We start from the raw sequence: 14740 nt of genomic DNA, 5'->3' as shown, positions 1-14740 counted from the left end.
AGACCAAGGCTTTGTTTGAGAGATTTTTAAGAAATATATTCGGGATTTTATCTGGACCTGGAGTTGTATTTTTGCATTGTTTTAATGTCGATTTAATTCCCCCGATTGTGATGCTGGAATTATTTGGAGAGTTGTCGTCCCTGTTAAAGGTTTGTTTCGGTTCCTGTTTTCATTTTTGAAATTTAGGAATTTAAGGTTGTAGTTTGAATCACTTGAGTTTTTTTGAAAAAGCGTCTGCAATTTCATTTGACATTTCTATGGGATCCGGTATAATTGAACGGTCTTCTTTTATCAAGCATGGATTACATGTGTCGATGAAGAACCTTGAATTTTGTTTATTTTTCTCCATCATGTGGCACTAGGGGTAGTATGTTTTAGTGATAAAATGTGTTCTGCCCAGGAGTATATTTTTTTGAACTTACATTTTCTGCCTACTAAAGCTCGGAGTTTTTAAAACTCAATTTTATTTTACTCGGACTTGTGTTTTTTATACACATTATATGCATGCTTTTTTCCTTGATAGCTTTTCCTACATCTTCGTTCCACCAGGGTACTTGGTGTTCGTAGCTTCTGAATAAATATTTTGGTATACTGGAGTCAGCTGCTTCGGTGATAAATTTAATGAGGTTTTGCACACGATAATCAGTTCAATTCTCCAACATGGATCTTGTTTTTTTTAGGTGGCAAGACCGCCACTGGCATGGTCTCTATTGATTATATTTTTAAAGCAGGACAATAGTTTCTTAAGTTTGAACAAGATGAGTTTTTAATTTTTTTTCTTGTAAGTAAATAACAACTAGATTGAAGCCTTGAATGGGTAATTGTAGAAACTCAATACGAGGATAGAATCAATTTAAATTTCATTGTATAATTTTAAAATCCATTTTCGTAGAATATTTTTTTTGTTTTATTCCTGTCTCGATCGAATCTATTATTTTCTTTTATTAAAGGTTTTTAAGGGTTTTCGAATGTTTCCGAGCAATGAGATGTAGATTCCTCATCATTGGAAGAATTATTTTCTTGTTCTCGCAGTGCCTTTTTTAGTTTGTTAATAATTTTGTTATGTCTAGATTTGAGACTTCGGTCTTTGAAATGGGTATGCATATCATTCATCATGAAGATGAGAAGTTGCAAATTTTCGCAGCAATCCTTGGCAATAGAGGCTGGATTGTTAGCACCTGTTGCATTTCCAAAAAAACTTTTATATTGTAAATAGTTCAGTGTATACTGTATTTTATCATCTGTATTTGGTTCTGTAAGGGATAAAGCAGTTTTAGGTTTTTTTATTTTTCTTCATTGGTTTTTGATTTGCTTCAATCCATTCTTCCTTGTGTTCAGTGGTCTTTTGGTCTATGTCGTTGGGTGATTCGTTGGCAGTGGCATTGGATAATATAGAATCTGTATCGGAATTGAAACGTTTGTCTCTAGTATTTAGATTAACTTTTGGTGGGCGGAGTTCAGGAAAGTCGACCATTCCGGAAATTTCGGTTTGCTGATCAACTTTCAGTGCTGAATCTTTGGAAGTACTTTGTTCTATATTCGTGAGTGTAGTTGTAGTTTTTTCTTGTTCGCTTTGACATTGTTTAGCGATGTGGCCAACTTGTTTGCATATAAAGAACTTTATTATATATGTGGAGGTATAAATCCAGTATGAAGTTTCTTCGTAGTTAATTTGAAGAGTTTCTGATACTTTTAATTATTCTTCAGTGTGGATATAAATTTGTCTTCTGAAGCTGAGGATATGAGCATATCCAGAATAGGACATCCCAGTTCTCATAAAGCTCATGGACGAGTTTGTTCTAATATTTAATTTTTCAAGGAGGTCAGTAAAAACATAGTGTGAAATTACTGGACACACATTAGATAGGATAAGTGGTTTTAATTTTATTAGTAAAGGACGAAGTTCCAGAGTGTTATCTTTTATCAAAATACTTGTATGTTTGCTGGTAAGGGGTTTACTGTTTGTTTACTATCTAAGTACATGCGAACTCCATTACCTAAGACTTTCGAAAAAAATCTAATATTACTTGATGTAACCAGCTTTTCGTGTTTCCGACTTCTCTGATATATTCGTCAATAGGAATATGTGATACGGATTCGATAAATATAGCTTGGTCCTTTTTTGGGAACTGATCTCTGACTGAAGCTGCTACATAACTATGTATAACAGGTGATTTGTCGACTTGGTTGAGAATATTTGGTGTAGATGCACTTTGGGATTCATTTGGTTTGTTATTTACACTATTATTAACACTATGTAAAGTTTTTTCAGTGCATCTTGATTTGGAGGTTGCACCTGAGTGCAACTCTTCCATGAAGTATGCACTTACACTTTATTAAGAAGATACTATTTATCCACAATTTCGATCACGTAATTTTAACACGCCTTCAAATGTAAACGCAAGTACCTTACGCTCGACATTAAAAAAATGAGATGATCGTCAACATTTGCCCCAATAATGCATTTTTAAATTAAATTTGTTTGAAAAAAATGATCAAATTTGAAAAATAATTAAGAATATTGCTGAAATTATGATGAAGTTCCCAATTAAAAATACTGAAATCGAACTAAACGAATTCTCCCGTCGACAGATTCTCTAATAATAGATTTATTCAATAATATTTTTTTAAATCATCAAATTTATCGACAAATTATAAAAAGTACTGAAATTATCATTAGGTTCTTAATTTTTTGTAAACTGATATAAAAATAAAATTTTGTCGAAAAATACCTGAACAATGCTTTTTTTTTATTAAATTTGCTTATAATATTAACAAAAATAATCTCAAGAGAAATCTTCATTATAATTTGGTTTCCATTCAAATTTATTGCAATATAACTTAATAAAACGTAAAATTATGAAAAAATATAGAAAACCAATTTTCATCTAATGTAATCTTATGAAACTTAAGCGATTGCAACAATTTTCCTATTCTCTTCGAGCACCGGAAACGTCAAATAGAAAAAGTGGTACTTTTTTTCTCATAGTTGTTTGCTTATAAAAAATGGAAAAGTTAGTTAAAAATCAGGTTTGGCCACCGACTTCCAAATTTTATGAGGTTTTAAAAAAAAATGTATGTCCCAATCGGTCAAGGTTCGTCGGCTGTACGTTATTTTGAGCAGAAAAAGTCATTTTTTTTCACACCGTTAGCCTGTCTGCTTCCATCAGTTTTATGTAAATTAACATTTTCACACATTAATTTTTTCCCTGATATCTGAATATCTATTGCGTTTTAAAATAATTTTCCACAACTTGCATTGAAAAAGAGAAGAGTATATAATTAAACATATAATGCTACGTTTAAGTAATGTTGTTTCCAAGATCAAGATTGTTGATAGGAAAGCAGACAGTGGAAAAACAGCATTTATGAAGCTGTAATCGATTCATACGAGTTTGATGACGGATGAGTAATGTGAGTTGCATAAAGTTAAAGAAGGATCGGATTTTTAGAAGTACCAGTTAGCGCTTAGTGATATCAAAAATTGCTGCACATTCATTGATCTGTCATAATTTAAATATTTAGTGGAAAATATGCAGGTGAGTAGGTGTTTAGCATCCAGTTTTCTCGCAATCTGTTACATATTATGTTTGTTCAGAATTTTTGTTATTCAACAACGTCATCAAATCCAGATTATTATTAATATGGCGAGAGTAGGAAGAATTAGTGGTTCGATTAAAAAAAAAATGAATACAAATAAGTTCATTGTCATTTCTGATTGTGGCACTTTCGTATTTACAATATTTTCTAATTGGCCTCGACATCATTTCTTCAGCGCTATTCTTAGTTTAGATTATATCTGATAATTTATTATAATTATACATAAACCTTCAAATTTTCTTTTCTCTAATATTGAATCTTGTAATATTTTAATTTGTCATTCGGAATTAAATCTGTACCTTTAGTAAGAATAATGACAGACTAAATTCATTTTAAATCAGAAAGGAAATATGTTGTTTTCTAGAGAAAATTAGGTATCATGTATTTTCATATTTGTGATAAAAAATGTTTCGCGAAAGTTACGAGTATTTGAATTTTAACGTCTGTGTAAAAAAGTCTACATGTTTTGTAAGAACTTCTTTAGTTTTTTATCACCCTTAATGCAGATATTCCGATTTCCTTTCCGGATTCTGAAGTGTTTATCCCCCTGTTTTAAAACCCGTCAGAAAATTATCAGAAATTAACAAAATCGCGACGTCTTTGAAAATATAAAGAGTTTATTTTGAGAAAAAAAACCCACACTTATATGCTTTTCCAATTTTTTCCTTTAATCTTTTATAGGGAAGACATCCTCTGTAAGTTTTATATGGGATAAACTATTTATGTGGACAGGAGAATTTTTTCATTTTTTCCATTTTGAGGCCGAGAGGATTTTTTATATTTTCAAAAAAGTCGTTGCAATTCTGTGAAATCAAACTTTTTTCTTAAGTATGAAATTATGAATTAAAAAGCAGTTTTTACAACAATTTAAAAAATAGATAAACAATATATACGCGCGCGATCATTTTTTTACATTGAGGAGAAAAGTAATTTTCAATACACAAGACAAATTTCAAATAACCTTTTTTTGGTTTCACTTAATTATTTTCAAGGTTATATAAATATAATTTTCCTAAAATTCTTGAGAAACTTCAAAAAAAATTTAATATTTAAATGAAATGCTCATCCAAAAAGTTATTTTTTTGACCAAATTGTTGAATTTTCAGCTGACAAAGATGAATCCTCAACGAAAAGAAATAGTAGTTAAATCAGTCAAAAAAGACAAGAAGTTCAACTAAATTATAATATTTGAGGGAGAAACAATTTTTAATACAAATCGAAAATGTTGAAGAACTTTAAATTTTAAGTGTATTTGTTTATTGTATTGTAAGGCTACATGAATCTAATTTTCTTATAATTCTTGGGAAAATGAAAGGTTTAAATAGCAAAAGAAAAATTCTCTACTTCAAAAGATATTTAGGACTTCTAGAAGTTCGAAAGAAATTCAAATATATTTTATAAATTTCTGAAAATATAATCAAGTTTTAAAATATTTTTAATCTCTTTAAAGCATCATTAATTCCTAAATCTATTTTAAAGTGACTCTATATTGTTTTAATTATCAACCAAAACAGATTCATTTTCATACAAAAAGTTTTATTTTGAAAAACAAAAAGATTACATTTTTAGTCAAGATAAAAAATGTCAATCAAATTGTTGAATTTTCAAGCCAAAAAGAAGAATTTTCAAGCAAAAAGGATGAATTACCAACAAAATATCTTAAGGGAAAAAAAGTTTCGACCCCCTCCCCCCTGTACAGATGTAATATAGCAGAGAAAAATACTTGACCTGCCATTTTTAAATAAAATAAATTTCTTTTCTAAAAAATAGTTGGACTTTTAAATAAAAAAATACATTCTCTAAAAAAAATTCAAAAAAATAATTGCATTTTTAGCCAAAGAGATGCATTTTTAGCAAAAATTTTAATTTTCAATTAAAGAAATTCCAATAAAAATGATTAGTTTTTTTTACCAATAAAGGCGAATTATCAACTAAAAATATCAATTTTCAAACAAAAATGGAAAAGTTACTTTTTCAGGAAAAAAATAAATTTTAAATAAAAAAACTATTTTTAACGAAATAGTTTAATTTTTAACCAAAGAGATATATATTCAATCAAATGTTTTATATAAGAAATCGTTTAAACTTTTAGACCATTTTTTTAATTAAAAGAAATCAGTTTTTGACATACAAAATGGGATAGTTGCATTTTCAGTTTTAAAAGTTAATTTTTCAATAACAAAAATGAGTTTTTAACAAACTATTTAAATTAGCAAACAACAAGATGAATTTACAACTGCAAAATTAAAAATTTTAATTAAAATAAATTAATTTTCAAACCAAAAAAATTGATTTTTCAAATGAAAGTGGAAAACCTTAAATCTGAAACGACGAATTTTTTGAAAATCGGTAGCATTACTAACAAAAAATGTGGCTTTCTAACAAAATAGTTGAATTTATTAAGAAAAAATTAAAATTTAACCAAAAATTTAGTAGACTTTTCAACACTAAAATATTAATGTTCAACAAAAAGATGAATTTCAACGAAAAATATAATAGATGAGATTTCATACAAAAAAGGAATAAATAATTAAATCAAAATAATTAAATTTTACACCATTAAAGCCAAATTTTCAACCATCAATTTTCAACCAAAAAGAGAATAGTAACATTTTAGTGCAAAACAAAATAAATTGAAATAATTAAAATTGGATTTTGAAATAAATAGTTTAATATTTACCAAGACCATGAACATTAAAAAAATATTTTAACAAAGTGGTTCAACTTTTAAGTAAGTAGTTGAATTTTCAATCTTGAAAAAATAAATTTTTAACCATTAAACGAATAGCTACATCTTTAGTTTAAAAATGTAATTATAAGAAAAAAAAATTTCAACGAAGTAGTTTAGCTATCAAACCAACGAGATGAATTTTCAACAAAAATTATGAATCTTTAACTTAAATTGTAAAATTTTAAATTAAAAAAAAATGGGTAACAAAAAAAAATTAATTTTCAGCGTAAAGGATTAATCTTTAATAAAAAATTTGAAGCAACTCTGTGTAAACAATATTAGATTTAAGAAAATGTAATTCAATTGTTGTTAAAGTTGAAAAATCAGGATTAATTAAAACTTTGATATATTTTCAATTTTAGCTTCCTCATTTTCTAAAATGAAAAAATTAAGTATCTATTGTTGAAATTGTGTGTTTTCTCTACTTTCAAGCAAAACAAAAAATTATAAATCAAATTAAAAATGGCAGAATTTTAAATGTGTAATACGTGAACCTATCAAATAACCGTTCCGCAGTTTTTTTTGTGCAGCAGAGAACTAGTTTAAAACTCTGTTTTTTCTTTAAGGGAATAAAAATTTCAGGACGATAAGCATAATTCAAGGACTTTTTCAGGTTTTTCCAGGTAAAAACAAAATTTATGAACTTTTCCAAGTTTTCAAGGATTTCCAGAACACTAGACACCGTGATTAAATCAAGTTTATTTTTTGAGTTTCTTGACCTACGCTAGAGAGAGAAGATTCTTGTCCAGGCCGATGATCTTCGACTTTCCTCTTCACTCAAAGAGACTGAAGAACTAGTCATACTCATTTTTTTTGAATTTCCATCTCTTTCCCTCCTTCCTGTCTGTTATCTCTTCGTCTGTGTATTTAACTAAAAATCTGCATACTGGCGTGAATGTGAGAGTACGGTTAAGTGCACGCTTAAGATCACACCTGGGAGACATATATAAGCATTGTTCGCCTTCAGTTGCTCCTCAGACACCAACAAGTTCTCAAACGAGTCATTTCAAATCCAATCAGTGAGTCTTCAACAAAGGCATTGCGATAATTAGTGTGAATGTGTCATAGTGACGTTTCATATCAACTTCGACATGGAACTGATTAATATGGTAATCATTAGTGCAAATTAAATCTCTTCAGTGCAAAATAATAAGCGCCAAATTCTCAAGATTTCAATTTTTGAAGTTTTTATACTCGAAAGTGAAGATGTATTTATTCCAGAACTGGTTAGTAACCTGTTACAAGTAACTAAGTTGCTTACAAGTTACGTTATTTAAAACTTTTAGGTAATCCTTTTTAGTTTTTGTTGAAGTAACTTGTAACGTTAATTAGTTACGATTTTTGTTATGAATTGGAACTTTAATTCTAGTTACTTTGAAGTTCGTCTGTGTCTGTGACTGTAACTGTAATTAATTTTAAATTTAAGTGTTTTTTGGTTGAAATAATATCAACTATTACCATTTTCGTTGAGAATTCATCTATTTTGGTTGAAAAATTAACTATTTGGTTGAAGTGTAACTTTTTTGTTGATAAGTGATATTTTTAGTTTGGAACTGTTTTGAACAAAATTCGTCTTTTGGTTTGAAAATTCAACAATTAAGTAATTTTTTTTTTCTTTTTTGGTTCAAAATTTGGCTTCTTGGTTTCAAAATTGATCTCTTTTAGTTAAATAATCCAATTTTCTTTGGTTGAAAATGAAACTATGATGATAGAAAAATTCTTTGGTTTGATGAGTATTCAGCTATTTTGTTGAAAATTCGTCTTTTTTATTGGAATCAACTTTGAAATTAACTAATTTGGTAGAAACTTCATTTAGTTGGTTGAAACGAACTTTTATGTCGAAACTTCAACTCTTTTTTTGAGAAGTGTTATTTTGGTTGCGAAATTCATCGCTTTTGGTAAACAAATTTCTGAAGAGGGTTCAGATTTTTTTTAAATTTGTATTTTCTGGTTGAAAATTTACCCACTTGGTTGAAAGTTGATCTACTTTGTTAACATTTCGATGATTTGTTTGCAGATTCATAATTGTAGTTAAAAATTCATCTCTTTGTTTGAAAATTTTGAGATGTTGTTTCGTATTGGTTGGGGGGGGGGGGGGGGGGGGATTCTAAGATTTTGCAAGAAAATTCAACTATTTGATAAAAAATTAACTTTTTGTCGGAAATTTACCTCTTTTGTTGAAAATTCGTATTTTTCGTTTGAAAATGGTAGTAAACTCAACTACTTAGTTGAAAATTCACCTATTGGGTTCATAATTGAACTACTCTGTTAAATATTCATTTTATTGTTTGAAGATTAAACTATTTCATTGAAAATTCGTTCTTTTGTGGTTGAAAACGAATTTTTTTAATTTTAAATTTAACTGTTCTGCTATTGGTTAAAAATTGATCATTGGCCATTTTTCGTTGAAAATTCTAAAATATTGTTGAAAATGTAGTTATTTTATTAAAAATGCAACTATTTTGTTAAAAATTAAATTATTTTCTCAAAAATTTAACTATTTTTTTGAAAATGGAATTGTTTTGTTGAAATTTTAACTATTTTGTTGAAAATTTAATTATTTTCTTAAAAATGGAAAATTTGTCTTTTAGACTGAAAGTCTAACTTTTTTGGTACAAAATATCTTGGTTAAAAAATCAACTTTCCTCTAAAAAAATTCGTTGTTCTGACTTAAAGATTCGACATTTTAGTTCAAAATGCAACTATTTGCGTTTAAAGTTAATTTTTTTCTAGAAAATTCCCCTATTTGGTTAAAAATTTGGGTTTCCACAAATCATGAAAAGAATTTTATCATATTTTCGCTTTCTCTAAGAATGATATTGTGTAAGTGGATGCGGGCGACGATGGCCAGACGTAAGATCAGTTATTTCGAATAGAAAGTGAAACTGAAAAAATTACATTTTACTTTTTTTAGTAAGAACAACGAGGCATTTTTCTAAGAAAGTTTAGCTGATGCCACCTTGCAATCTTATTGAATAACGGTACAACAGAAAAAGTGGGTTGCCATTCGTTGCTTTTTAGAGTTTAAACTGTCTTTTTTCACAACGCTGACGAAATTTCTTGGAATGACAGTAATTCGCGGTCCCTGATTTTAATTCATTCGGCTCGAAAGGAAGTTGGTTAAAAGAAGTTAAATAAGGACAAATATGGAGTCTAAAACATACACGATAAATGACATAATTTGAATGTTTATAGATAAAAAAAAGAAGGGAAACATCATTTTATTCCTTCACTTTCCATTATGGGACCGTACTTAAATTACGTAAAATCTGAGGGGGGAGGTAGTACATCATTCATGTACGCATTTTTGGGAAATTCGCAGATGAAACAAATAACTCGCAATAATTGTACAGAAATTCATTATGAATTAAACTTTAGGTACTAAAGAAACCTGGCGCGTTAAAAACTAACCAAGGCAGCAACCATTTTTTAAAAAATCAGGGAATTTTATTGTTCAAATTTTCCAATTTTAATCTAAAATTGTTTCATTTCGTTTATGAAAGATTCTAGGTTGAAAATCTTACAAACCTGATATAATATTCTTGTTAGTAATTTATTGGCTTTGTATTTATATTTATTATTTTTGCAGTTACTTCTTCCTGATGATTATTTTTTTAGTTATAAATTTTGTTAATCAATTAAAAGTCGAAAATTCTGTTTAAAGTTTATCCTTTTTGGTTAAAAGTTCAAGTGCTTTTTTTTTAATTCCGTTTTTCAGCTTGAAAATTAGACTAGTTAAAATACAAATGTACTTTTTTAAAAATAAAATTCATATTTTGGTGTTAAAAAGTCAACTGAAATATTTTTTGGACGACAATTTCACTATTATTTGTAAATCTCTATTTTCGTAAAAAATTTACTTTTCGATTAAAATTTCTATTCTGGTGTTGGAAAGTAAACTGAAGTCTTTTTGGTAAAAATTGAAATATACATTTGAAAAAGTTTCTTTTTAAATTTAAAATTCTTCTGTTTTAGTAGAAATTTCATCTTTCTGAATTGAAGATGTAACTGTTTGGTTGAAAAATAATCCTGAGGTTGGATAATTCAACTACTTTGGTTAGAATTTTGGTTGAGCCACTTTGTTAAGAAATCTTTTTGATGTATATTCATATCTTGAGTTAACAATTCATCTTTTTGGTTAAAATATTTAATATTTTTTTGAAAATTGATCTTTTTAATTAAATATTCAACGGCGTGAGTAAAATTTGGACTACTTTGTTAAAATTTTTTTTTAAAGAAGGCTTAGCTCTTTGGTTGAAAATTGAACTGTTTCGTTCAAAATTCATTTTTGTTTTTTAAAAATTTACATGAACCATTTTCATGGGTGAAAAATCTTTATTTGTTTAAAATTAGTCTTTTCACTTTTAAAATTCGACTTTTTCTGATAAAATTTCATCTTTTTGGTTGAAATACCAACTATTACACTTTTTGTTGATAATTCATCTTCTTAGGTTGAAAATTTCACTAAAATGTTAACAATGCAAGAATTTCTTTAAAACGTCATCTTTTATGGTGGAAAAGTCATTTTTTTGTTTAAAATAAGAAAGAAAATTAAAAAATTTTAAATTTATATCTAAAGGATTGTTTTATTTCATTTATTTTCTTAAAACTTTATTTTCTGTGAAACCTTATGAGAAATTCAACACTTGCGAAAAATACGAGTCTAAAACATGTTTACTCATATAAAAATTGCTTAAGGCAGTTGTGACACAATCCTGTTTATGGAAAAAATGTTTTCTATGTTTTTAAGAATTGCAATAATATAATCAGTAATTTCTTATGAATGAAAAAACTTATTTTTTATTGAAAAAGTTAATAACTTACGAAAAATAATTAGTGTAGCAATATATGCTGTAATTGTATTTTCTTACGGTCGCTTTGTACCATTTTTTTAAAAAGGATTGGGTTTTGAGGAATCGTCACTTCTTTTTTCGAGGAATACATTCGCTACAATTTTAATGTTTCCAGCTTTGAGAATGAGTAAATAATCTTCAGACATAGTATTTTTTAAATTTTCTTGAACAAAATTATTTTAAAGATTTTAGTCATGGTAAAATTTGTTTTGGAAATTGAAAATAGTACAGTTGTAGAGAATGTTTTTCCCAAAAAAATAAACGATTTCTTATTAAAATACAACCATTTTTCAAAAATTGGTGAGAAGCGATAGTAATAAAAAATTTAATTGAAAAAGATGAAATAAATGTTCTTTTTGTAGGTTTGACAATTTTTTCTTTAAAAATAGTGTTTTTCTTATGATGACATCCTCACTAATATTATTATGACTCTTACGATCATAGAAAAATTCTTTCTTTTCGAAGATCTTATTTTTAGCATAACTGAGTACCTTAAGGGAGCTTATATTTCAATTTTATTTTATATTTTTTAATTAAAATGCAATGCTATTAAATATTAATCTATGTAAGATTGAAAAATACTGGCAATGGGTTGAATAAAAATCAATTATAGTTTCAATTAATAAGACGTAAATTATTCATTTGACAAATTTAATACAGTTAATTATATTCATTATATTACATAAATTGATCTATAAATCGTAGTAATTTCGTTTCCAGATGCTAATATATTTTTATTTAATTTTAAATATTTGAAAAATTTTTTCAGTTAAAATATTTTTTAAATTTAATTAATTCCCTGTAATCGGTACAGCACAATAATAACTTTAAGGTTTGAAAATCACTTTCATATCCCTCACTTTTCTTTCTAAAAAAATGTCTCTTTTTCTCATGTTTTCAAGAAATTGTTTGAAATTTAATTATTTTGTAGAAAATTCAAACGCTTTTCCTTGGAAATTTATCTTTTTCGTTTGAAAATTGAACTACCTGGTTGAAATTTGAATTACAGTGACACCCTTCAATAGCCCTTCCGAGAATTGACGCCGCTCCGCAGGTAGGTGTAACAGGAGCAGCGCAAAGTGTGCGCGTTCTGTGGCTGTCACTCAAGCGAGCACTCATGTGTGAACAAATAAAAGCGGAGCGGGCTATAATGAGTTAATTTCCACCCACCGTCAGTCCCAAAATTGTCGCTATAGAAGAGTTTCACTGTTCTTGTGAAAAATAAATTTTTTGTAAACATTTATAATTCTAGTTGAAAATTAATCTTGAAAGTGGAAAATTCCATCAGCTTTTGATAAGTGAAAAAATCACCATTCCATTATTGGTTTTTCTCCAATTCATCTTTTCGGGTTGAAAATTCAACTACTTTGTAGCAAATTCGTCTTTTTGGTTTAAAAATTCAAGAATTTGATGGGAAATTAAACTACATAGAAGAAAAATAACTTTTTTGTTAAAAATTCTCATTTTCATGTTGAAAATTTAATTATTTACAAAAAAAGTCTTCCTGTTTGGAAATTTATCTCTTCGTAGATACCATATTTTTGGTAAAAATACATCTGTTTGGTTGAAAATTCAACTATTTTAGTAGAACATTGCACTATTTCATTAAAAATTAATCTATTTATTTAAAAAAATAACTACTGATAGGAAATTAACTTTTTTGCTGAAAATGCATAGTGTCGGGTGGAAAATTCATCTATTTTATTGAATTTTGGGTAGAAAATTAATCTTCTTTTTTCAAGATTCATCTTTTTGGCTATAGATTCAACTATTTTGTCAATAATTCGTTAATTTTGGTTGAATTCAACTTCCTCAAAATTCAATTATTTTGATAGAAACTATTTTGTTTAAATTCGTCTTTTTTGTTTCTATTTAACCGGTAGAAAATTCATTTTTTTCTTAATTAGCTTTTTAAAGTGACAAGTTAACTATTCTATTTTCAGTTGAAAATTCACGTATTTTGTTAAAAATCCATATCTTATGATTAAAAATTACATTCATGTTGAAAATTAATTTGTGTAGGGTTTAGGTTCAACTATTTTTTTGAATCAATTTTTTTGGCAAAAATCAAAGTTTTTTTGTTGGAAATTCGCCTTTTTGGATTGTAACTTTATCCTTTATGGTAGAAAAGAATTCTTTCTTGTCTTAAAATTCATCTTTCTTTCTTTATAATTTAAAAGTTGAATCTTGTTTTGTTGAAATATGAAATGATAAATATTTCTTTAAGAATTCTTCCTTTGTTATTTAAAAATTGAACTGTACTGGGTTAAGAATTCAACTATTTTGTTGAAAAATTATTTATTTTGTTGAAATTTAACTATATTTATTTTTCTTTGTGGTAAAAAATATAACTCACTATTGACCAACGAGTATGGCCAACGGCGTCATTACTTTCTGGAAAGGGTGGGAGGGGGAACTGCGGGTTTTAATAAGGGGGACGGGTGTTAAAAGTATCCAAAAATTGGTTACGCAGTTTATTGATGATTCTGAATTTTTGAAAGTACTCGTAGTATATTTGCAATTTAAAAAAACTATTAATTCCACTAATAAATAATTTTCTCTTCTCAATTTCAGATTTCACTTCTAGTAGTTATAGCGGTATTTTTGATGGCCGATTCAGCAGTTCCAAAGTTAAAAAATTCAGGAGTTAATTTTGAGAGGCTTCGCCTGGACCAGGACAGTGGTTTAGATGGAAAAGTGAGATCAGTTCGTTTTAATTCGGGAGTAGAAAAGGACCTAGAACCAGACGATTTAATTCCGGGAATTCGAGCGTTTGGTATTCCAAGAAATAAGCTTGAAGCTGAACCCGAATCTGATTTCAAATTTTTGTTTGAATCTCGTTTCGCTGAAGATGTAGAGGAACCAGGACTTGGTGATCCGCGAAGCAAACCTGCCATTGAAGCTTACAAACCAAAAATTAGTGGTCATATCGAAAGAGTTTCGAGGTCAAAAAGGTCAATTAAAAAAAATTCCATCAACGAATTTGATGATCTTTGGGCTGAAGAGGCCAAAGTTTTTAGACCCTTATTCGTTTACAGACAAAAAGTTCAAAAACGAGTAAAAAACCAACATCGCCAGAAACATCAAATGGAACCAGTTTCTAAATCAAAGTATCCTAAGAAGACGATTCCTTATTATCGACACAATTTTTATCATGGATATTAAAATTCGACTGATGATATTTTATTTCAATTAGATTATAAAAGTTAGCTCTCTTTTTCTGAAATTTACCAAGAAGTATTATAAAAGAACGTTGATCAATTAGTATAGAATGTATGTGACTATTTTTTAAATAATTGCGTGAAATGTATTTTGTACTCTTTTTAAATTCATACTCAGTATAATTAGTTTTAATAGACTCTTCAAAATTTCAGAATTCTTATTACTCGTTGTATTTACTCAAAAGGACTGCAGATCAATAAATATTATTAGGATATTAATACGGTAGATATAATATTTAAAAATATAATGTATTTAGGTTAAGACTGTTATCAAAATATTCAAATAAAATTAAAGAAATTTTTAGCCAGAATTATTTATTAGGTTAGAAATTTAC

The 14740-nt window shown here is 27.7% G+C and overlaps 2 protein-coding genes across 4 annotated transcripts in view; one reads left to right on the top strand and one right to left on the bottom strand.

Moving 5' to 3' along the window:
- LOC117176554 overlaps positions 1 to 14740 on the bottom strand; it is a 113084-nt gene that overhangs the window by 67849 nt on the left and 30495 nt on the right. The gene's annotated exons all lie outside the window — the stretch shown is intronic.
- Positions 3393 to 14694, top strand: LOC117177161. 3 transcript variants are annotated; one of them, XM_033367667.1, is made up of 2 exons: positions 3393 to 3539; positions 13759 to 14694. In XM_033367667.1, the coding sequence occupies exons 1-2, from the start codon at positions 3534 to 3536 to the stop codon at positions 14347 to 14349; spliced, it is 597 nt and encodes a 198-aa protein (XP_033223558.1). In that variant the 5' UTR covers positions 3393 to 3533; the 3' UTR covers positions 14350 to 14694. The 3 variants fall into 3 exon arrangements, with proteins under 3 accessions (XP_033223558.1, XP_033223557.1, XP_033223559.1); XM_033367666.1 differs by lacking the exon at positions 3393 to 3539 and adding an exon at positions 7302 to 7440; XM_033367668.1 differs by lacking the exon at positions 3393 to 3539 and adding an exon at positions 7446 to 7557.

This window comes from Belonocnema kinseyi, chromosome 7 (assembly GCF_010883055.1).
Source record: "Belonocnema kinseyi isolate 2016_QV_RU_SX_M_011 chromosome 7, B_treatae_v1, whole genome shotgun sequence".
Classification (NCBI taxonomy): domain Eukaryota; kingdom Metazoa; phylum Arthropoda; class Insecta; order Hymenoptera; family Cynipidae; genus Belonocnema; species Belonocnema kinseyi.
This window is presented reverse-complemented; position numbering and strand designations above follow the sequence as displayed.